At 60.5% G+C, this 20,991-nt stretch overlaps 10 protein-coding genes across 10 annotated transcripts; 4 read left to right on the plus strand and 6 right to left on the minus strand.

Moving 5' to 3' along the window:
- Positions 1 to 397: 397 nt before the first annotated feature.
- On the plus strand, positions 398 to 3,100 carry PAN0_006c3022 (adaptor protein complex AP-3 delta subunit; the record flags this gene model as incomplete). Its single annotated transcript, XM_014801664.1, has 1 exon — positions 398 to 3,100. The coding sequence occupies one exon, from the start codon at positions 398 to 400 to the stop codon at positions 3,098 to 3,100; it is 2,703 nt and encodes a 900-aa protein (XP_014657150.1).
- Positions 3,101 to 3,185: 85 nt separating this feature from the next.
- On the minus strand, positions 3,186 to 5,144 carry PAN0_006d3023 (p-loop containing nucleoside triphosphate hydrolase protein; the record flags this gene model as incomplete). Its single annotated transcript, XM_014801665.1, has 1 exon — positions 3,186 to 5,144. One exon carries the CDS (start codon positions 5,142 to 5,144, stop codon positions 3,186 to 3,188), a length of 1,959 nt encoding a protein of 652 aa, XP_014657151.1.
- A 1,909-nt stretch (positions 5,145 to 7,053) lies between these two features.
- Positions 7,054 to 8,667, plus strand: PAN0_006c3024 (PLP-dependent transferase; the record flags this gene model as incomplete). The annotated part of the gene is made up of 1 exon (XM_014801666.1): positions 7,054 to 8,667. The coding sequence occupies one exon, from the start codon at positions 7,054 to 7,056 to the stop codon at positions 8,665 to 8,667; it is 1,614 nt and encodes a 537-aa protein (XP_014657152.1).
- A 107-nt stretch (positions 8,668 to 8,774) lies between these two features.
- On the minus strand, positions 8,775 to 10,436 carry PAN0_006d3025 (serine arginine repetitive matrix protein 2; the record flags this gene model as incomplete). The annotated part of the gene is made up of 1 exon (XM_014801667.1): positions 8,775 to 10,436. One exon carries the CDS (start codon positions 10,434 to 10,436, stop codon positions 8,775 to 8,777), a length of 1,662 nt encoding a protein of 553 aa, XP_014657153.1.
- Positions 10,437 to 10,694: 258 nt separating this feature from the next.
- On the minus strand, positions 10,695 to 11,939 carry PAN0_006d3026 (UAA transporter; the record flags this gene model as incomplete). The annotated part of the gene is made up of 1 exon (XM_014801668.1): positions 10,695 to 11,939. One exon carries the CDS (start codon positions 11,937 to 11,939, stop codon positions 10,695 to 10,697), a length of 1,245 nt encoding a protein of 414 aa, XP_014657154.1.
- A 333-nt stretch (positions 11,940 to 12,272) lies between these two features.
- Positions 12,273 to 13,824, minus strand: PAN0_006d3027 (phytanoyl- dioxygenase family protein; the record flags this gene model as incomplete). The annotated part of the gene is made up of 2 exons (XM_014801669.1): positions 12,273 to 12,496; positions 12,831 to 13,824. 2 exons carry the CDS (start codon positions 13,822 to 13,824, stop codon positions 12,273 to 12,275), a joined length of 1,218 nt encoding a protein of 405 aa, XP_014657155.1.
- A 424-nt stretch (positions 13,825 to 14,248) lies between these two features.
- Positions 14,249 to 15,889, plus strand: PAN0_006c3028 (ATP-dependent transporter; the record flags this gene model as incomplete). Its single annotated transcript, XM_014801670.1, has 1 exon — positions 14,249 to 15,889. The coding sequence occupies one exon, from the start codon at positions 14,249 to 14,251 to the stop codon at positions 15,887 to 15,889; it is 1,641 nt and encodes a 546-aa protein (XP_014657156.1).
- A 510-nt stretch (positions 15,890 to 16,399) lies between these two features.
- PAN0_006c3029 (uncharacterized protein) lies at positions 16,400 to 16,874 on the plus strand (the record flags this gene model as incomplete). Its single annotated transcript, XM_014801671.1, has 2 exons — positions 16,400 to 16,480; positions 16,542 to 16,874. The coding sequence occupies 2 exons, from the start codon at positions 16,400 to 16,402 to the stop codon at positions 16,872 to 16,874; spliced, it is 414 nt and encodes a 137-aa protein (XP_014657157.1).
- A 795-nt stretch (positions 16,875 to 17,669) lies between these two features.
- On the minus strand, positions 17,670 to 19,125 carry PAN0_006d3030 (mitochondrial 54S ribosomal protein MRPL51; the record flags this gene model as incomplete). The annotated part of the gene is made up of 3 exons (XM_014801672.1): positions 17,670 to 18,397; positions 18,495 to 18,542; positions 18,657 to 19,125. The coding sequence occupies 3 exons, from the start codon at positions 19,123 to 19,125 to the stop codon at positions 17,670 to 17,672; spliced, it is 1,245 nt and encodes a 414-aa protein (XP_014657158.1).
- Positions 19,126 to 19,711: 586 nt separating this feature from the next.
- PAN0_006d3031 (osmosensor protein) lies at positions 19,712 to 20,929 on the minus strand (the record flags this gene model as incomplete). Its single annotated transcript, XM_014801673.1, has 2 exons — positions 19,712 to 20,648; positions 20,724 to 20,929. The coding sequence occupies 2 exons, from the start codon at positions 20,927 to 20,929 to the stop codon at positions 19,712 to 19,714; spliced, it is 1,143 nt and encodes a 380-aa protein (XP_014657159.1).
- Between the last annotated feature and the right edge of the window lie 62 nt (positions 20,930 to 20,991).

Below are 20,991 nucleotides of genomic sequence, written 5' to 3' on the forward strand. Positions count from 1 at the left end.
AAGAAAAAAAAAAGGAAAAAAAAACCCCAGGAAAAAAAGAGGCGTCCCGGAAACTAAGCTTCCCGTTGAGATCGGGCGATGGCTTCTGAGTTAAAAGGCAACCCATCTCGATTGGAGAGGAGGTGGAAGGAGGTGGAGAAACGAGAACGGGAGCGGCGCGGCGCAGAGACCAACACACCTTCGAGACTGTACTCCACAACCTCCTACCTCCTACTTCCAGCCTCCAACCTCAAACACCGATCATCCTCGCTTCACCGCCGCCCAGCACCCGATCGACACCAACATGTACAGTTTGGCGTAGCGCGCTCCCGAACATCTCGACCTCGATTGCGGCTCAACGCCTCAGAATACTTTCCTTTGCTTTGAGGCGGCTGCTTGCTGCCTGCACGTTCTCAGCATGTTCGAGCGCTCCCTCTCCGCCCTCATCAAGGGCCTGCGCTCGCATCGTGGCAAGGACGAGCCCAAGTATGTCGCGCAGGTCATGGACGAGATCCGCCACGAAGTGCGCTCGGGCGACCTCGAGGTCAAGGCCGAGGCGGTGCTCAAGCTCACTTACCTCCAGATGCTCGGCTATCCCTTCTCCGGCGCCAACTTCCACATGCTCGAGACCATGGCCTCGAGCAAGTACCACCACAAGCACATCGGATACCTCGCCGCAGCACAGTGTTTCTCCGCCGACACCGACGTGCTCATCCTCTCCACCAACATGATCAAGAAGGACTTGCAAGCCTCGAACCCTCTCGACGTCGCTGTCGCCCTCAATGGTCTCGCACACATCGCGACGCCCGACCTCGCGCGCCATCTGGGACCCGACGTGATCAAGCTTCTCACACACAGCAAGCCGATGATCAGGAAGAAGGCCATCCTCGTTCTCTATGCACTCATCATCAAGTCGCCCGACCTCCTCGAAACTGGATGGGATCGACTGCGCGAGAAGCTCGACGACCCAGACCTCAGCGTCGTCTCTGCTGCGGTCAACATCATCTGCGAGCTGGCGCGGCGCGATCCGCGACCGTTCTTGCCCCTGTCCCCACAGCTCTTCCGCCTGCTCACCACCTCCACCAACAACTGGATGCTCATCAAGATCATCAAGCTCTTTGGCTCGCTCACCCCGCTCGAACCGCGCCTCGTCAAGAAGCTCGTGCCGCCAATATCCACCATCATCTCCACCACACCCGCCATGAGCCTCCTCTACGAGTGCATCCACACCATCATCATCGGCGGCATGCTCACACAGCCTGGCGGCGACGACCTCGCAGAGATCTGCGTCGAGAAACTCGCCGCCTTCCTCACCGACTCGGACCAGAACCTCAAGTACATTGCTCTGCTTGCTCTGGTCAAGATCCTGCCAAGCCATCCTCACTTGGTCGCCCGCCACCAGGACGTCATCTTTGAGTCGATCGAGGATCCGGATCTTTCCATCCGTCTGCGTGCGCTCGAGCTCGTGTCCGGCATGGCCGTCAGTCGCAACCTCGAAAGCATCGTCAGACAGCTGCTCTCGCATCTCTCGCCGCCTTCTTCGGCTGGCGCCTCGGCTGGCGCCTCGGCTGCCGTCGATGCAACGGGCGCTGCCGCTGCCGCTCTCAGAGCGAGTCTCGCCAGCGGCGGCGCAGCCACGGATGCAGACCCTACCTCTAGCTCGCTGGCTGCTATCACGTCGGCCTACAATCCAACGCTGTCGCCCTCGTACCGCCTCGAGATCGTGCAGCGCATTCTCGCACTCGGCAGCTACGACACGTACGCCAACGTTGTCGACTTCTCGTGGTACATCGACACGCTCCTGCATCTCGCCACCGTGCCCAATCTTCCCGACGGCAACGATGTCGGTGCGCGCATCCGCGACCAGCTCATCGACGTGACCGCTAGGGTGCGCGCCATCCGTCCGCATGCCACGCGCGCCATGGTAGCTCTGCTGCGAGATGGGCGACTGCTTCCGTCATCTGACTGGCCCGCTGCATCATCGGCTCGCAAGTCCGCAGCATCCAGCTCAGCAGGCACGGGCGAGGACATGCGCGAGACCCGCAAGGTGCTTCATGCAGCAGCATGGATTCTGGGCGAGTACGCCTACGAGCTGTCGTCGCCCGGTGGCACCATTCCTGTGCTGCTCACGCCGGCGCTGTACGACGCCTCTATCTGCGACGCCTCCACGTCGGCGGCGTGCGTTCATGGCGCTGTTAAGATATACGCCTTCTGGGCCTCGTCCATCTCCTCGCGCTGGGCAGACGACGGCAGGAAGCCGCAGGTCGACTTTGACGACATCGCCGTCGTCACCAAGCAGGTCGTGGCGCGCTTGGAGGCGGTGCAGACCATGGCTGTGGACGCCGAGGTGCAGGAGCGCACCGTCGAGTACCGGCAGCTCTTCCGCCTTATCGAAAAGGACCTCGAGGCCCATGCGCCCACTTCGACTGAAGCCGACAAGGCTGCAGAGGTGGAAGGTGTGTCCGAATACAAGCTGCAAGGCGCACGTCCGCCGCGCAGTCTCGACCTTTTGTCGCCGCTGTTCTTCAACCATGCGCTCGGACCGCTCGGACCCAATGCTCAGGCGCGGGTCGCTGCGCCGTTTGATGTGGACCTGCAAGCGTGGATCGTCAATCCGGACGCCTACGTCGTTCTGGACGGTATCGACCTGGCTGCGCACGCGGAGTTTGACGACGAGACCATAGCCGAGGCTCCAGCAGCTCCGGAACCGCCCAAGCCGTCGGCCAAGGAGTCCAAGGCGCAACGCGAGGCCCGACTGCAGCGGCAGCGCGACGACCCGTTCTACATTGTCGATTCTGCGCGCCAGCCCTCCTCGGCTGCAGACAAGGGCGGCGAGAGGGACGATGATGTGGACGACATTCCGATCGTGCGCCTCGACAGTCTGATGGACGCGGCGCCCGCACCGGCCAAGCTGCAGCCGCGCGTGCTCGAGGCAGAGGAGATGCCCGCTGACGTGCCCAAGCCCAAGCCCAAGCCCAAGCCCAAGAAAGCTGCCAAATCCGTAGCGTCCCCGGCAGATGCACCGAACGACGACGGCGCTGCGACTCCAACCAAGGTGGTGCGCGTGAAGAAGAAGAAGGCGGCCAGCAAACCCGCAGCGTCCCAGGTCACCATCGACTAGACTTGGCGCTCACTGCCGCACATTGGGTCGAAACTGCGACTGTCTGGACTGCGTAGCATTAGGTTCGCTCTATCTACGTCTGGGTTTACATCTGGAAGCGGAGCACGGTGTAGAAGAGGACGCGGTAGACCACGATGATGATGACGAGGATGGCAGCGTACAAGCCGACGCTGAACGAGTTGATCTGGAGCGCCTCGAGGACATCCTCTCCACTGACGGCGCACATTCCCTTGCTGATCAGTGAGCTTGGGAAGGAGCAGTTGCAATCTCCGGCGGCGATGCTGCCCTGGCAGGCGAATTTGAGACCCTGGAGGTCGTTCTTGACGAGCAGATCGAAGGCAAACGTCTCGTAGTCGATCCAATGCGCCCAGTAGTACCAAAATCTAGGCAGATTCGCAGCACGGATAAAGTAACCCTGCACGCACATCCAGAAACCGTTGAGGAACGCACACACCGCCAACGCTGCCACGAAGATGGGTATCGCCGCTGCGATGAGGAGCGCCTGGAACTCGGCTGCAAGCACGCCGAGGTAGAGGAAGGCGAGGAAGCGGAAAAAGTAGCCCGCTCCTGGATGCAGGCCGATGGACCAGTAGACGAGCACGGTGAACAGCAACGAGCAGACGAACATCAGCGGGACGGTCGAGATGGTGTTGGCGAGCGTGAAGGCGAGTGGACCGTAGAGCCTGTTCTTGGATTCGCGCAGCATCACGGCGCGCTCTTCGAGGAAGGACGGGATGCCGGCTACCGCCATGAAGCCCAGGAAGGCGACGGAGAAAAAGTGCACCGAGAGGCGGTCGTTGATGCGCGTGTCGGTCTGGGCGAGGTTGACCCAGACGGTGGCGAGCAGGACGCCCATGCCGATATACATGCCGAGGCGCACGCCGTACGCGAGCAGGTTGCGCGAGTAGTTGACAAAGTTGCGTCGCGTCAGCGTCACGGTTCGCGACCACTGCGATCCCAGCCCCGGAGTCCCCGCCGCCGCTGCGGTCGGTTGCTCCTCATCCTTCACTACGGCGGAGGGAGTGGACGAGGACGACAATCTCGCACGCATATCGGCTGCGGTAACAGGCTGGGCTGCATGCCTAGCCCAAGCATCCGCAAAAGCCCTTGTGTCGCCCTTTGCAATCTTGCTTTCCACCGCGTCGTGCTCTGCATTCGTCCTGGTGGACTCGAGGAAGTCGTCGTTGACCAGACCGATCATGTGGTCTGCCGGATTCGTGTGTTCGGGGCATTTGTGACCCAGTCCTGCAAACCACTCTGCCACGCCCATGGTGGAGCCCTGATAGATGGTCCTGCCTTTGCTCAGCAGGAGCGTCTTGTCGAAAGCACTGAAGATCTCCCAGTTGGGACTGTGGATGGTGGCGAGCACCGCGATGTTGTGCCTCTTTGCCAGATTCCTGATGGCCATGACCACCTCGTGCGCCGTAAACGTATCGAGTCCGCTTGTGGGTTCGTCCAAGAACAGGATCCTTGGCAGTGTGACGAGCGAGCATCCGATCGAGACCCTCCTCTTCTGTCCACCGGACACACCGCGCTGGATGGGTGTGCCGATCCTCTGGCCGGCAACGCCGCTCAGGCCGAGATCCGCAATGACCAGGTCGGTGCGTCGATCGATCTCGTCGTTCGATGTGGAGGGAGGCAGCGAGAGCTTGGCAGAGTACCAGATGGTCTCGCGCACCGTGAGCACGCCCAGCAGCGAGTCGGCCTGTTCCACATAGCTCGACACGCTGCGAACGTCTTTGGCGCCGATGCCCACCGTTACACTACCCTCGGTGGGGATTTTGCGCGCCGAGAGTACATCGAGTAGCGTGGATTTGCCCGCACCGGAGGGGCCCATGATGGCCAGCATCTCGCCCGGCGCCACCGAGCCCGAAAGGCCCTCGAGCAGCACCTTGTCCGTGCCTGGGTTGGCGGGGAGGCCGCGTCGGAACGAGAGGAGCGAGCGCTTGAGCGGGAGCGTGAGCTTGAGGTCTTGCCACACAAGCCCGCCCGCTGCGGCCGCGTCGGTGTGTGTACCAGGTTGCTGTGATTCGAGATCCTTCATTGTTGAATGCGTTTGATTGAGTTGTTGAGGTGAAAAAGGTCACCACCATCACGAAAGGTAGTCTATATACATGTTTGCACTCGCGGCTGATCGACACACAGTGAGCGCATGCATTGCTCTGGCCTCCTCCCTGGGGATAACGAGCTGACATTCTGAAGCTGAGCGGGTACATCTGTGCTGGCTGCCATGGAGCTCGACCGGACTTTGGCCCCGGGCGGACGAGCGGCAACATTTTTGTGCGCCGGCATTTTTACCAGAACCTGGGTCTCGCTTTCGCTCCGGACCCTCGATCCTACCACACGCGCTTCCGGATACAAACGCCCGATGGAATGAGCTGACCAATGGATGGGAGGCGTGCGTGCTGGCGTGGGAGCAAAAGTAACCGCGCATACGCCCGCCGCTGTTAACCAGCCATGGCGTTGGCGGAGTGGCAGCGTCGGCCTGGACCGTGGTGTCGTCGGAGGTCGCCTGACGCGCCCCCCTGTTTTTCGCCGTTCAAAATCCGTCGCACGAATAGGACTCGGCTTCTCCTTACCCAGCGCATATGCAGATCGACTGAGTGGGTTTCCTGTTCATGCCTATGCCGATTGCCCTGTTCAGCAACAAAGACTGTGATTGTCTTTGCTCTTCATTACAAAATCGCATGCTTTCGACAGGGGAGGGAACGAGGTGGGTGTATGTTGCGCACCCAGATTCTGGCACCCAGCAACCCGGCTCGAGCTGCGTACTGTACGGCAGAGGCTCAGCTGCACGCGTGCCGTGAGAGCCCCTCTTTTGTAGCCAGCCTTTTCTCGGCTTTTCAGCCTGCCACGTCGATGTGTCGACACGGGAGCTCGCGCCAGGACACGAACCTTGCTCCTCGGATCTCCCTAGTCCCAAGTCCTCGTGACACGTGCGGTCTGACCATTCCACCGAATTCGCCTTTGGCGGGGTGAAAGATAGCAGACGCGCAAAGTAGCCGGCCAACTCGGCCTGCGTTGCGGTGTCGCGGCACGAGCCGCTCCGATAGTGCGCGGCTACTTTTCTGTAATCAATTGATATTTTATTTTTTTGACAGCTCCTGGCGAGAAAAAATCAGTTTTAGCGCGGTGAATTTTTTCGGCTGGCCCCCGGATCAACACGCGTGCTCTGTCCGCCGCTCTCCTCTCCCCTGGGCTCTGGTGCTTCGACCGTTTCGACACCAGCTCGCGCCAGTTGCGCCAGCTTGGACCACTGGACGATAACGAGCAAGGTCCTCCCTAGCCCCTGGGATGACTCGAGACCATTGCAGCTCTCAGGGGGCGCAGGATGAGAACGAAAACGACACGAGCTGTGTGCGTGCAAAGCACATTGGCGGGTTTGCAACGCTTTTGGACAGCGCAAGAGTCGGGAAGGGCTATCCGATGGAGAGCCGTTATAAGGGATCGCTCTGGCACACGATCACGCCATCGTCCATTTCCGAGCACGCCATCCACTCGCTACTACCGCCATCCCACACTTTGTAGTGTCTGTATTGCCCCTCCCCCTCCCCCTTCCCCCTTTGGAATCCCTCCCCCGCCCTTGTCCTTCCGCTCGGAAGCCAGTCAATTTGGCTCAAGCTTTATTCGCCGACGTCGGCTGGCAATCCAGCAAGATCCGGAAGCACTGTTGGACATTGCCACGCGAGCCGCATCGGCTGCCTAAAGGATCGACGCCCTGCGTCATAGAAGCAACACACACCCAGGACCCACGGACAAGCACGGACAAGCACGGATATACACCACTTCCGCACTCCGAGTCCCCACCCGGCATTCAAGAATTATCCGTTCCGCAAACGGATCCCCTCTGCAAGTCGGATATCATACTACTCCGAGCACTTTCATAGCAAAGACATTTGCTGCTGCTATAAAGTGGCACCCGTTGCGCTCGCTCGTCGTCCTTTTGCACAATCATGGTGGTGACGCTGCTGAAAGCGATTGCGACGTGTGCGTCTCATGATGGGCTGTCGCTGTGCGATGCTCGCGAGTACCACCGTTGCAAATCCGCATTCGTTTCCGCCAATCCTTCGTATTCGGACTCGGCGCTGTCTGCGCTGCGCAAGCGCGAGTTCGCGCGGCTCGACGCGACGTCTTCGGTGTACCTCGACTACACGGGTGCCGCACTGTATCCTGCGTCGCTTGTGCGGGAGCATGGGCGGTGGCTGACGAGCTCGGTTGCGGGCAACCCGCACTCGACGTCTCCTGCGAGCCTGCACTCTTCCGCCGCCGCCGACGAGGCGCGCGCTGCGCTGCTGGCGTTCTTCGATGCGGATCCGGCGGAGTACGATGTGGTGTGGACGAGCAATGCCACTGCTGGCTTCCGCATCGTTGGCGAAACTTACGACTTTGCGAACAAGACCATGCTCATTCCACGCGATGCGCACAACTCGCTCAACTCGCTCGCGCGCAAAGCGCAGCAGGGCGGTGGACGCTTCGAGTTTATCGAATTCGACTCTCCATCTGGCGAAGCCATCTCTGCCCCGGCCTATCGCCGTGCACTTGACACTGCCTCGCCATCGTTCGAGAAGGGCAGGGGACTGGTGTTCTTGACGGGCCAGAGCAACATCACGGGCGCCAAACTTGACCTTTCGCTCGTGCAGTACGCCAAGCAGCGTGGATGGGACGTCGGACTGGACGCGGCGGCACTCGCCCCCTCGACGCGCATCTCTCTGCGCCAGCTCCCCGTCGACTTTATGGTCGTCTCGCTGTACAAGATCGTCGGATGGCCCACGGGGCTTGGAGCGCTCATCCTGCGCAAGTCGCAGTACGCCAACCTCACGCAGAAGTCGACCTTCTTTGGCGGCAATATCGTCGGCATCACCATGGACACCTTCGACTTTACACTCGTCGACGGGCCCGAGCGCTTCGAAGACGGTACGGCCAACTTCGCTGCCATGGCGGCGGTGCGGCCGGGGCTGGAGTTCGCTGCGCGCTGGATGCCGCACTACACTTTGCGAAACCGCATCCTGATGGCGTGGCTGATCGAGCAGCTGGAGGCGATCCATCATCCGGCGCGTTGCTCTGAAAAGACCGACTCTCCGCGCTCCTCGTCGACTTTTTCGCACAAGCATTCGGCCATGGGTGGGGCGAGGTTGGTTCGTACCGGTGGGCCTCAAGACCTCGACGCGCGTGGATCGACGTTGCCGCTGGTTCTAACAAGCGCCGAGGGGGATGCGCTCAACTATCGATTCGTCATCTGGGCGGCGGCACGCCAGCGCATCAGTTTGCGCGGTGGACCGTGCATGTGCAATCCCGGCGCCAGCAGCGCCGTAATGCAGCGCGGAACCATCACCGACTTGGCTGCATCCACGCTTCTCGCCGAAGCCGACGTGGGCATTGTGCGCATCAGCCTCGGTGCGCCCACCAACTTTATGGATGTTTGGAGACTCGTGCGATTCTGCCGAATGCTCACCGACCCGCAGTGGGTGAGCGCACAATGGCGCGCGTACGAGAGACTGCATCCCGCTGCGAGGCTCAGCAACAACATCGACCATCTCCACGCCCTCGCCACGCGCAAATCTCTCTAATCTTGTCAGCTCTGTAGAATCCGCGCCGAAATGGACTTTGTTCGCACTCCACGCAGCAGCCGCACCGTGTGTTTGAACTGACATTGGGCTTGAGCTTGGGCTTGGGCTCACTTTGCCTCGAGCGTGGTCCTGCTCCTGTTTGCGGTCTCCCTAACCCTCTTTGCGTCCCTGAGCACTCTGGCCGCTGCGGCCTCTACCTGTCTCTCTCCCTTCCACCTGCTCGCCAGTTCGCCCTCCTGGCTCAGGGCAGCAACGACGCCCGACGCACGCTCGTCTGCCTGAGCGAGCCACTGGATGGGCTGACGCTTGGCGTCCTTTTTGCCGAACAGCAGCGAGCGCGGGAGGGAGCCGGACTTAGAGATGGCATACATGGTCTCTGCGACGTGTAGCTCGAGGATCGACTGGTGGTGCGTGATCCAGAGCGCATGCAGCTCTGCGTCGCGCGTCACGGGCGCAGAGGCTAGACGCTCCAGTTCGGCCGTGGACAGCTGGAGTGCCGACATCTGCGTCTGCAGCGCATTTTGCAGCGAAGCGCCGGATGCAGAGCGCGCATAGTGCGCCGAGGATGCCACGAGCGCCGTGATGAGCGAGCGGGTCAGCGCCGGCGTCGCCACCACTCCCGCAGCAGCCGCAGGTGCAGGCTCGGGCTGAGCCTCTGTGCTGGGATCCGGCGTAGGAGCCGAGCCGAACCAGCCGCGCAGCCCGCCACTGGGCTTGTCCTTCGCCTCGGGAGCCGCGGTAGTTGGGCTGTGGGGTGTGTGCGCGCCCGCGGCGGCCGCGATCGCAATCCCCCTCTGCAGCCACTGTTGCGCGTCGTCATTGCGGCCCAGTGCGGAATGCAAGTCGCCCAGCTTGGTCGCCAGCCTCACAAGCCGACTCGATCGATCGCCGCGGTCCGCGAGGCTCGCGATATCGTACAGCTTCTCGTAGTTGCCGATCGCCGACTCCATCGCGCCTTTCGAGCCCTGCCTTTCCTTGACCGCCGCCAACTTTGCCTCGAGCGCGAGCGCGAGTGGATCGACATCACCCAGCGTTTGACCTGGCTGCGCGAGGCCGGCACGGATGGCATCGGTGTCGGGCAGCTCGATGCCCTTGGAAGCGGCGACCTTGACGGCTACGTTGAGGTACTGCATTGCGAGCAGCATGCCGTCGTCCACACGCAGCTGCTTTGCGCTTGCCATGGACGTAATCGCCGTACGCCCGAGACCTGCATTTCCCGCTGCACCACCACCGAACAGGACGCCGGGCGCAATACCGCCGCCCCAGTTGACACACATCCAGGCGGAGCGCACGGCGTGTCTGCCCTTGATGCCCAGCGTTGGATCTGTGCCGCGATGCGCGGGTGATCCGGACCACGACTCTTCGAGCGCGAGCTCGTTCCAACCATATTCGTCGCTGGACGAAGCCGACGCTGCTTCGGCAGGCATGGCGATGTGCTCGACGTACTGGTGCGCCGCTTCGAACGAGACGAGCCCGATGGTCGCTACGCCGACGGCGGAGAACGTGATGATGCGCGCGATGCGCGAGAGCGTGTAGACGAAATGTGCGAATGGCGTGCCGAACGACTGCAGTACCTGCTGCTGGTTCGGCGCCGTCGAATAGCCGCGTGCGAAGCTAGAGCCTGTCGACCTCGTCTTTGCGAAGGGTGTGAGATGGGCGGTGCGAGCGAGGACCGACGTGTGCACAGCGTGTGGAGCCGCGCTCGTCGATGCGCGCGACACACGCGATGCACGCGACACGGCAGCGACTCGGGCGAGCACCGGTTTCATGCTGACGATGGATGCCGGAGGCGATGATGGTTTTTGGCGAAGCGTTCTACTGTCATGGGTGGAGGAATACAGCGGCGGCTGCTTCTGCGAGCGCGCCAAAAAAAAGGGGGCCGTTATCGCGCGATCGGCCGCCGCAATTTGCCCGATCCAACACCCGCCCTCTCTCTCTCTCTCTCTCTCTCTCTCTATCACATTCAAGACCATGACCAACACCCCCCAGCAACGCACAAGCTTGAAGGACTGAAATTGACGCGGCAGCTAGGCATCCTTCTGCAGCGCCTTCTTTTGGTCATTGACCACCTTCTTTGCTAGACCCTCCCTCCTCTTTTCGCGAGCCTCGATGCCGATGCCCGCAAAGACGACGGCCACACCGACCCACTGGAGGTTGCTGAGCTCGTGCTTGTACACGAGCACCGAGAGGAGCATGGTGAAGAGCTTGCGCGTGACGGTGATCGAAACGAGTGTCAGGCTTCCGAATCGCTCGAGCGTTTCGAAGATGGAAACCTGGCCTACGGCGCCTGCCACCGCATATGCCACAATGTCGCGCCAGACCTCGGGATGCTTGTGCGCGAATGCGAGTGCAGCCGTGAGCTGGTTCGGCTCGCCGGAGGAAAAGGGCGACGGCACTGTGAGGGTGAGCGCCATGAGCACGGCGGAGATGGCGTTCATGACGAGCATCATCTGGCCCGCCGAGACGGTCTTGCGGCCGAATCGGGAGAACACATCGTCCTGGGTGCTGTTGGTGGCACCGTCGAGAACGAGATTGAGCAGACACAGCAAGAGACCGACCAGACTGCTGCTCTCGGGACCCTTTACCTTCTTGCCCGGCTTGGAAGGTGCGAAAGCCATGAAGAGCCAGATGCCGAGCGTGACGAGTCCGACGACGGCATACTTGTATGCGGCGAACTTGCGGCGGTAGAGGACGACGTTCATGATGAGCACGGGCACGAGCTTGCACGACTTGGCGAGCGTGAGTGTGGGATACGAGATGTAGCGCAGGCTGAGGAATCCGAGCTGCGATGCGGTGCTCTGCAGCGCCGCAATGGCCACGTACCGCTTGAGCAGCGGCGATATCCAGCGAGACGAAGTGGCAGCGTGGCCGTTCGCCGCGCCGTTGGTGTCGGCCTTGGTCGATGGTTGTGGGATGCCGTTGGGTGTGAGCGTATGCAGGCCAAGGATGTGTGCGACAGGCTTGTTGGAGCCACGATTTCGCACGAGCAGATAGACGCACGCGACGATTGACGACAGGATCGCCTGCACCGTGTTGAGGAAGAGCGGCGAGCGAAAGTACTCGGGCTGAGGATTAGGATGGAGCAGCGTGGGCGCCGCCGTGTAGGGCGTCTTTGTGAGTCGTTCTTGGAGCAGGCCCCATATTAAAAACGTGGTGTAGATGGAGCCTGCGCACAGGCCGAGCTGAAACAGCGTCATCGTGAGCTCGTCGGCAGATCGTGGTGGTTGTGGAGCAGAGACCAACACTTTGGAGCGGTGCATCCCAGCCGGCATTTGGCAGACTGTGCTTTGGAACGCCTTTCGGCTAATTTCAGCCCAAGAACGCTTTATTTAATTTCACGCCTTTCTGCCACGTCGACTTGGAAATCGCGTGCGATCGCCGCCCGATGTCGACACCCGCCATCTCGGCCTCGGCTGCTCCTCGACACAGGCAGTCCATTCATCCATAGGATGTGCTGGAGGAAAGTGTACATTCGCATCGTCACATGTTTTGCAGCTAATACTGCTGCTGCGGTAGTGCGCGTAGTCCCTGCACATCGCTAGCATCGCCAAAACTGTGCATGAAATCTTGAGGCTGAGCTCGATGCTTGATCGGTGTTGAGGGGATCATTCGGTCTTTGCGTCTGGCTTGGGGACCTTTCGCCACACGTTGGCGATGGGATCGGCTATCGCTCTGGGCAGGCCGTTTCTGGCGACGTAGATGGCGGCGAGGATGAAGAGCGCATCGATGGCGAGGAGGAGCCAGGGATTCCAGTGCCTGTCGCGCGTGTCTGCCTCGGAAGCCTTGGCGTCGAGACCTGCCACCTTGGGATGACCCGGTGGGGGCGTTCCTGTAAAGCCCAGCGGACATTGGCTCATGCTTGCAGACGCTCGACAAGAGGAAGGAGAGGTGGTGGTGCAGAGCAAGGTTGCGAGAGGCGCAGATGTCCACTCATCTGCGCCAAAATCTCAGTGCGCACTGGACCCTGAACTTTGACACATTCACGCGCACACTCCACCAGCGCCGTATGACAAGCTTGCAAGGTGCTCTAATGGTTATCCAGCGAGAAGCCGAGCTTCTTGTCTGCATAGGCTGCGTCCATGCGGAGTAAGTTGTCCCACACTGTGCTTCCAGATTGCGTCAGTACCCTCCTGTTCAGCTCGAACATGCGGCTATAGACTCACTTGGCTTGAGCACTGGTGGCAAACTCGCTCCAAAATGTGCATCGCGCATCCACTCGACGCCGTGTTGGAGCACGTTCCTGGCGCGTTCGGCTGCGCCTGTACCCGACGAGGCGTCGCCGTAGCATCCGTGCAGCGTGGCCCTCTTTGCTGTCGGCAGGTAGCTCGCCCTGTGCAGGATGCGCTGCGAGTAGAACGCCGTCTGTCCCGGCTTGAGCCTGACGCGCATCGTGTTGGGTGGGTCCACACCGTTCCACGCGCCATCTTCACCAAACGTCTTGTCCACCTCACCTTCGCTGTCGACCTGGACGGCAGGTGGGGCTTTGGCATTGTTGGCTACCACCTCAGCAGCGGTGCGCAGTCTGCGGTGTGTGCCCGGCACGATGAACAGACAGTCGTCGTCCCAGAGCGCGGTATTGAACTGCACACCATACGTGGGTGTTTCAAGACGCTGCTCTTCCTCCTGCTCCGATACATCCGGACGAATGTCATCCCGATGCCAGCCGAGTGCAAAGCGGTGCGAAGCCGGGTTGATGAGTAGGTTGAATAGCTCCATCTGCATTGCCTCGACTTGGCAGCCGATGAGCAGAGACGCCACGTCGAGAAGCGGTGAGCTCGCATAGAACTGCTGAAAGACACTCGACATCGATCCAGCCGATGCGGAGGCGGCGGTGTCCAGCTGCGGGTTCATGATGTGCTGCACGCCCCAGCTGTCGCGGTTGTTCTGCGTAAAGGGCGGGAAGGCGTTACCGACGATGCGGCGGTGCGGCCACTTTCCGGCGCGCGTGATCTGCGTCGCCGTATCTGCTAGGCGGCGCAGCGAGTCTAGATGCAGGGGCGAGGAGGCGTCTGAGGCGAGAACACCATCGAGGATGATGTAGCCGTGGTCGCGGTAGTGCTGCAGCAGCTCGTCGGGGTCGTAACCCAGCGCACGCAGCCGTGACGCTGCTGTGGCAGTGGCCGAAGCAGCACCCCTCGAGATAATAGCTGGCGACATTGTTGCGTTCGTACGGTCCCAAGATGTGGTTGCGAGTCAAGCGGCTCGTCCTTGTCTCCCGTGGGCCATGGACAAGGCTTGGCGAGGGCAAGCACAGACCAGGAGAGAAGCCCGGGCTTTCCGCCGAAAGCGCCGAGTCAGAAAATGTTCGGGCGATGTAAGTGACATGGTGTGATTTTGCAATTTCGTGTGGAGTTGTGCTTGGCTAAGGTCGACTGGAGGCAACGTGCGTCAGAGCAGCCGTCGGACCGTCCGGTCAAAAATCCGGGCCATCGGAGAGTCGGAAGAAGCCTCTCGGAGCTGCAGGCTCAGCCAATCCATGACTCGCACTCGCCTCTCTTCCCCACACTCATTCCCTCATCTCTTCTCCCCTCCACCACCACTTAGTTCATCTCGCGAGAGCATCAAGCAAGACTGCGCCAAGATGCCCGCATACACCGACTCGATATGCGTCTTTTGCGGCTCGTCGCCCGGCACCAAGCCCGAGTACATGGCCGCTGCAGCTAGCGTGGGTCGTGCGATCGCCAAGCGCAACTATCGCCTCGTCTATGGCGGTGGCTCTCGCGGCTGCATGAGCGGCGTCTCTCAGGCCGTGTTCGAGGCCGGCGGACACGTGCTCGGCGTCATCCCGCAGGTCATGGCCACAACCGTTCCCTCCGGCCATCCGGGCCACAAACTCAACACTGTCGTCTCCAAAGAAGGCACGGGCCCCACCGTCCTCAACCCCGACGTCGGTACCGGCCATGTGGAGACGGTGGTGGTGCAGTCCATGCACGAGAGGAAGCAGCGCATGGCCGCAGAGAGCAACCTCGGCTTCATCGGCCTGCCCGGTGGATACGGCACGTTTGAGGAGGTCATGGAGATGGTCACCTGGACCCAGCTCGGCATCCACCGTAAACCCATGGTCCTCCTCAACGTCAACGGCTTCTACTCGCCCCTGAAGCAGCAGATCCAGCTCGCTGTCGAAGATGGCTTCATCAGTGCAGCAGGTGCAGAGCTCGTCAGCTTTGTCGACTGCGACGCCTCCAACGTCGACGCAGCCGGAGAAGCGGTGCTGGCCGAAGCGGTGCGTCTGGCAAGCAACATCACCGCCAATGGATCCGGATACTGGGATTGGAACAAGCCTCAAGGTCCCGTCAGCACGGCAGAGGGAGGCATCATCGACAATGCAGCCTCCAAGTCGATCGCGCTCGCCGAGGGCGAGACGCTGGCGGTGCAGGTGTCCGACTTGACGTTCAGCTTCTATCCGCACCTGCCGCCCTCGCTCGAGCGCTGCAACCTGCACCTCAAGCGCGGCTCGCGCTGCTTGCTCATCGGCGCCAACGGTGCAGGCAAGTCGACGCTGCTGCGGCTGCTGGCGGGCAAGAAGCTGTGCGACTCCAAGGTTCGCGTCTTTGGCAAGGATGTCTTCCGCGAGAGTCCCTCGGGCGTCACGTACCTCGGCACCGAGTGGGCCATGAACCCCGTGGTGCGCTCGGACATTGTCGTGTCCACCTTCCTCGACTCGGTGGGCGGATACCGCCACAAGGAGCGCCGCGATCGGCTGCTCGATATTCTGGACGTCGATCTCACCTGGCACATGCATGCCATTTCCGACGGCGAGCGTCGTCGTGTCCAGCTGTGCATGGGTCTCATGGAGCCCTGGGACCTGCTGTTGCTGGACGAGGTGACGGTGGATCTGGACGTGCAGGTGCGCGCCGATCTGCTCGACTTCCTTCAGCTCGAGACCGAGGAGCGGGGCGCAACGATCATCTATGCCACGCACATCTTTGACGGTCTCCAGTCATTCCCCACGCATCTGGCGCACATGCGTCTCGGAACCACCACTACCACCCTGCCCATCGACTGGCCCGCTACCAACCCCGCCGATGTGGCTGCACTGCCTCCCACCGCGAGCGCCGATAAGGACCGCGACCTCTCCCCGCTGCTCAATGTGTCGCTCGCGTGGCTGAGGGAGGACAAGGTGGTGAGGGCGGACGAGGAGGCAAAGAGGGGCAGGAAGAGAGGCGCAAACAGACAGAACGAAACCACCGACTCGGAAAAGTTCTTCAGCAAGTACGACTAGTAAGTAGCCATGCGTGGATTGTGGTAGGCACATCGAGACTGACCATGTTATTTGCGTATGAGCAGCTCCCAGACAGTCACGAGATAGGTCAACCCTCTCTTTCTCTTGGTGCGATGCGCAAGACCGGCCGATTAGAATATCACCGGCGAATGGTTTGGTTTGACGACACTTCATAATGCATTCTGTTCAACCAGCATCGGTTGCGTGTGGACATTGCTGGCGAAAGATGGTCGGGGGTGGCAACGGTGCAACGTGCTGTGAGAGTGGCGGTATTGGATGGTTGTTGTGAGCATTGTGGGGCAACGACCTTCACACGGTGCATTTGCGTTTGCGCCGGTTGGTGATACGACGAGGGGGAGCGAGTAACGTCGCCATGTGGGCGGGTTTCATGAGTGCACATTGACCGGCGCGCAATGTGCGAGCTTAACCCACCTCTTCTTGAGGGGGTGGGGGGATATAAACCACCGTTTCCTCTTTCTTCTGCAGGGATCCTTATTGTCCACACCCACGATGCGCATCTTCCTCTGGTTTCTAGTTGTGGGCGTGGTGGTGGGGATGGAGATCGAGCCAGTCGTCGAAGGCGTCGACGTAGTACGTTCCGCTTTTCCCCCATTCCTTCCTTGTAATCCCCTAATTTACTGACGCTATACAGGTTTGGAGTGGCGTCGAGCGTCGACCCGAAGTGAGCGGGGTTGAACCGGTCGCCTTTCCTCGCGCACAGGGCCGCTTTGACCTCTGGACCGCCCTCCCTCCACGCGACCAGCCGCTTCCCATTCCCGCCTATCCGCGTGTGCGCCAGAACAAGGCGACGGTGGTTAGGGACAGGTCCTCGTTGCGCGAGGCGATGGCTAAAAGCCCCTGGATGGGCAAAACGACTTACGAGGTGGGCGAATCCTCGGCCCAAGGTGCGAGCAGACAGGTGGGACAGTCGTCCAAGCAGAGCGCAAGGAGGAAGAAGAAAGGCTGTCTCGGCTGCTTCGGTTAGGCACCGTCAAGATCGCAGGCGCTGCGTTCAGCCGGCTGAATGCACTGTCCAGATCGCGTCGCTATCGTTTCTATTGTTCCCACTCGAATCGGTACCCACTCATCGTGGTGATGGTCATTGAATTGCAAGCATGGGTGCGAGTGCAAGGGGCGGCTGTCTCAACGATGTTCGTCGTGGACGAGGAGATTCTGCACGTGGTCAAGCTGAAAGATGAGGTTCAAGCTTGGACACTTTTTCGAAGCACCACTCGAGACTCGACAGACACCCGAATGAGATCCATGTCGACTTCGCTTCTCGGTCGGATCGACCACCCAGACAAAGTTGGGCGGTGCCGAGATGGGACACTGGCCTTGGCTGTCCAGATGCGCCGCTGAAGACGGGGAGAGGAGGAGGTTGGACCAGCTGCTTGCCTTTGCCCACCACCAAGCGAGCCGATGTCACACGCAATCAGCGACAGCTTCTACGCCACCTGCAGTCCAATCGACCCGATGATGAGCCGCAACTCGCGCCTCTTACGGTCTTGGTACATGCAAAAAACATTGTTAACACGCGATAACAATTCGACGATCGATACGGCGCATTAGAAGCTTTCAGACTCTTTATGATGGCCAAGAGATGAAGGATGAGCATGTCGCTGCGTCCGGCCTGGGTGGAAAGCGACTTGATTTCGACCCTATCGAGACACGAGCCAAAGCGTAGCTCTTGGATGCATGCCATGATACATTCGCAGCATCGGTGCGGCGTCAACGCAGCGATTTCGGATGTGCACCCGCATCCCATTTCGTGGGGGGAGGATTAGCTAGGCCCCGCTTGGTCCCACTTTTCGCCCTGCTGCCTTGTCCACGCGACCCTATTCATGGGCACCTCGTCCCGAACCAGATAGCCCCTGTTGGTCTTGATGGCGATGTCGTGCAAGTCCTCCGGAGCGAAGCCGTGTGTGTTGACCGGCCCCCAATTGATCACTTCGATCCAGTCGCCCCTTTTCCTCGCCACGAGCTGGTCCGCCATAATATGCCCCTTGGCGGGGACGTGCATCGTGATGCCATGGATGTGGGGTGCCTTGAACACGAGTCTTCCCTTGGGGGTTTGGCCAATGAACGCGTGTCCCGGTTCAATGATGCCTAGTTTAGCAACCGATGGATGCTCGACGAACCGCGCGTGTTGGATGTCGGCCATTTCCGCGCGCGTGGCGTAGCGGAGAGGGGGCGGGGGATGTGTAGAGAGTGTTGCGAGGTACTTGCGCCACGCTGCTCGACCGGGTGATACGAAGGAGGATATTTGCTCGAGTTCGGGTCGCCATGCTGCGGGCGATGCCGACGTGGCGGCTTGCTCAACTGCACCGCCTAGTTCTTCGACCGCACCGCCTCCTGCTGGAGAAGATGTTGCCCAAGTAGCAAGCGAAAGCAGGCTAAAGAGGACAGGCAGACGCATGGTCGAGTGATGGGGAGAAAGACGAGCGAGGGCCGAAGAAGCACCCGCTTTCATGCTTTCCGACCAGAGTCTCCTAGGCGGGAGAAGTTGTCCTACTACCCACAAATGCCTCGGTGGGACAAGTCAGGCCTGCGAGCTCTGCGAGCAAAAGGGGCCTACGCCACGCGCCCACCTTCATGCGCCACTCACCCTTCTCCCACCCAGCCATGCACACCCACACGCGCCACAACTCTGGTACTGATACATTGCCACATCTTCAGCCCTACAATCTTGCTGCGTTGCGTTGCTGCGTTGTTGCTCGTTATGCTCGTTAGATATCCACCTTCCTGTCGTGCAGCTGTGACCAGACACCTCTTGCACTTTCGTTCCTCGAGAGCGTCGTTCTCCTCTTCAGACTCTTGGTCTTGTCGCCACTTGCCTCTACGACCCTTTGCACCTTGGCCCCGACCTGGCCCACATCCAAATTGGCCAGACTGATATCCTTCCTCTTCTCGCTCCTGAATGCCGCCGCGCTGGTATCCGCATAGAATCCCGTCACGAGCGGGTGTTTGGCGTTCCCTGCTTCGGTGACTACGAACTCTACCGAGGGGTACTTTTTCGAAAGCTGGGTGAATGTCGACGAGAGCAGGAACGCTCGAGTGCCCGCCGACGAGGGGTTGTGTTGAGAGTAGCGCAGCACAAGCTTACGCAGCGGCAGATGGAATGAACCCGGCGTACCAGAGACCCCACCGGGGTTCGTGGAGAGTGAGCCCCGAAGAATGCGCGAGAACGACTTGAGATACGACATGATCCTTGATGCTGTGGTGGTGATAGGGCGCATGGTGAAAAATGTGCTGCCGGCCTGGAAGAAGCTCAAAAACGACAAGCCTCACGCTCCCCCGACTCCCGGATTTTTTTCCCCCTATCCGCCAACGTCTCAAAAGACCAATCTAACAGTAAATCGAAAATTCCATCAACCCCGGCTTGCTTTGGGTCGCGCTGAGCATCACCACCGTGCTCAACAGCAAAGCCACACCTCGATCCGCACAGCCCACCCACAGAACCGGGCGCACCAACTTCTCTCGCCGAGCACGAGTCGCTCTCTCCACCTGCCACGCAAACGAGCTCCATTTCGCGCTTTTACACACTTTCGAGCTCCAAAAGGCGGACAAAAAGCGGACAAGTAAGGGGGGAAACAAGACACAGCAAAAGCGAAAGTGAGGCGCTTCGAACAGCGGTCAAAAGAAAGTTCGGGGATCAATCATTCGAACAAGGGAAGGAAAAGGGGGAGAGAGGTTCCAATCAAAGGGCGTATATCCTTGGAAAGAGCGGGGGTGTGGGAGGAAAGCTGCAGCCAACGGGGGCGCAGCTAGTTCGCAAAGGGGTATCGACGGAGCGTGTTGTTTTTTGGGGGGGGGGATCCAGACCTAGAGCAGCTGCATGTAGTTGGACGGGACGATGCCCGTCTCACCGGTGGCCTTGCGGGCCTGCCACCACTTGCCCGAGTTGTCGACGATGTCGAGCACCTCGCCCTTGGCGAAGCTGATCTCGGTGGGGTCGTCGGCGTTGGCCTGGTAGGCGTACAGCGCGCGTGCCTTGTATCCGTAGTCTGGCAGGTCTGACTTTTGCGCCCCGCCAGGGCTGGCTGGTGCGTGGCTGGCAACGCTCGGCGCCGCGTCCTGCGTGGCTGCACCCTCTGCGCCGCGACTGCGAATCGAGGCCGACGACATCTTGGGTGCGCCCAGTCCGGTTCCGTTCGCCGTGGTGATGTCGGCTGCACTCGGGCTGTTTCCATACGCAGGCTGGTACCCACCTCCCTGCAAGTTGCCCGAGTAGGCACTGGCATTACCCGCGCCGTACCCGAGCCCCGTACTGGCATTGTTCGCCATGCGCATGTTCTGGTTCCCACCGTACCTCGCACCTCCACTACGTCCTGCACCAGCCCCAGGCGGGGTGACGCCATCATTAGCAATGTTGAGCATCGCATAGAACGGCGACTCCTCCTCGGCCGTCACAAACAGCAGCCAGACGATGTTCGTAATCGTGATCAAGAACCATCCCGCCGCCACGGCCTGCTCGGACGAGTTACCCGAGTAGATGCCCGAGTTGATGCCCGTCACGCTGAACACGAGCGCCACTGCAGTAAATGCGGTGAGCTGCAGTCGGGCCGTGGCGAGGCTGTCGGTCATGACGCACGCATAGTAGCCTGCGATCACCGCGAGCTGCAGAAAGATGGCGAACCACAGCGAGCCCTGCCTTCCACCCGCACCGGCTTCGGCCGCAATCTGCCCGATAAACGCCACAACCCATCCGACCGTGCTCAGCACAAACAGCACCGTCAGGATCTTGTGCGCAAAGATCATGCTGTCCAATCAAGACGCGTGTCAGTCGACATCAACCTAGCCCCAAGTAGGAAGGTGGATGCGAAGAGGGGCTTACCCAATATCAAAACCGCCTCCACGTTTGCCCGCCATGTTTGCTTGAAGTTCGATGGTCGAAAAAGTGGTGGTGCGGATCACGTTGATGATCGTTGATGGATGGGTGGGATGGTGGAAGGTGGAGAACGATCGCGTCGGCAAGCTGGCGCCAGGATCGCAGTGTTGGGCCGATGCGCGACGGCCCAAATGAGGCACTGCCCAACTCATATTTTAGCGTGAATTTCAACCTCCGCCCCGGCCTCGCTGTGCTGGCCCACTGCCAAAAATAA

The sequence above is a fragment of the Moesziomyces antarcticus genome (assembly GCF_000747765.1).
Source record: "Moesziomyces antarcticus DNA, scaffold: scaffold_v10006, strain JCM 10317, whole genome shotgun sequence".
Lineage (NCBI taxonomy): Eukaryota > Fungi > Basidiomycota > Ustilaginomycetes > Ustilaginales > Ustilaginaceae > Moesziomyces > Moesziomyces antarcticus.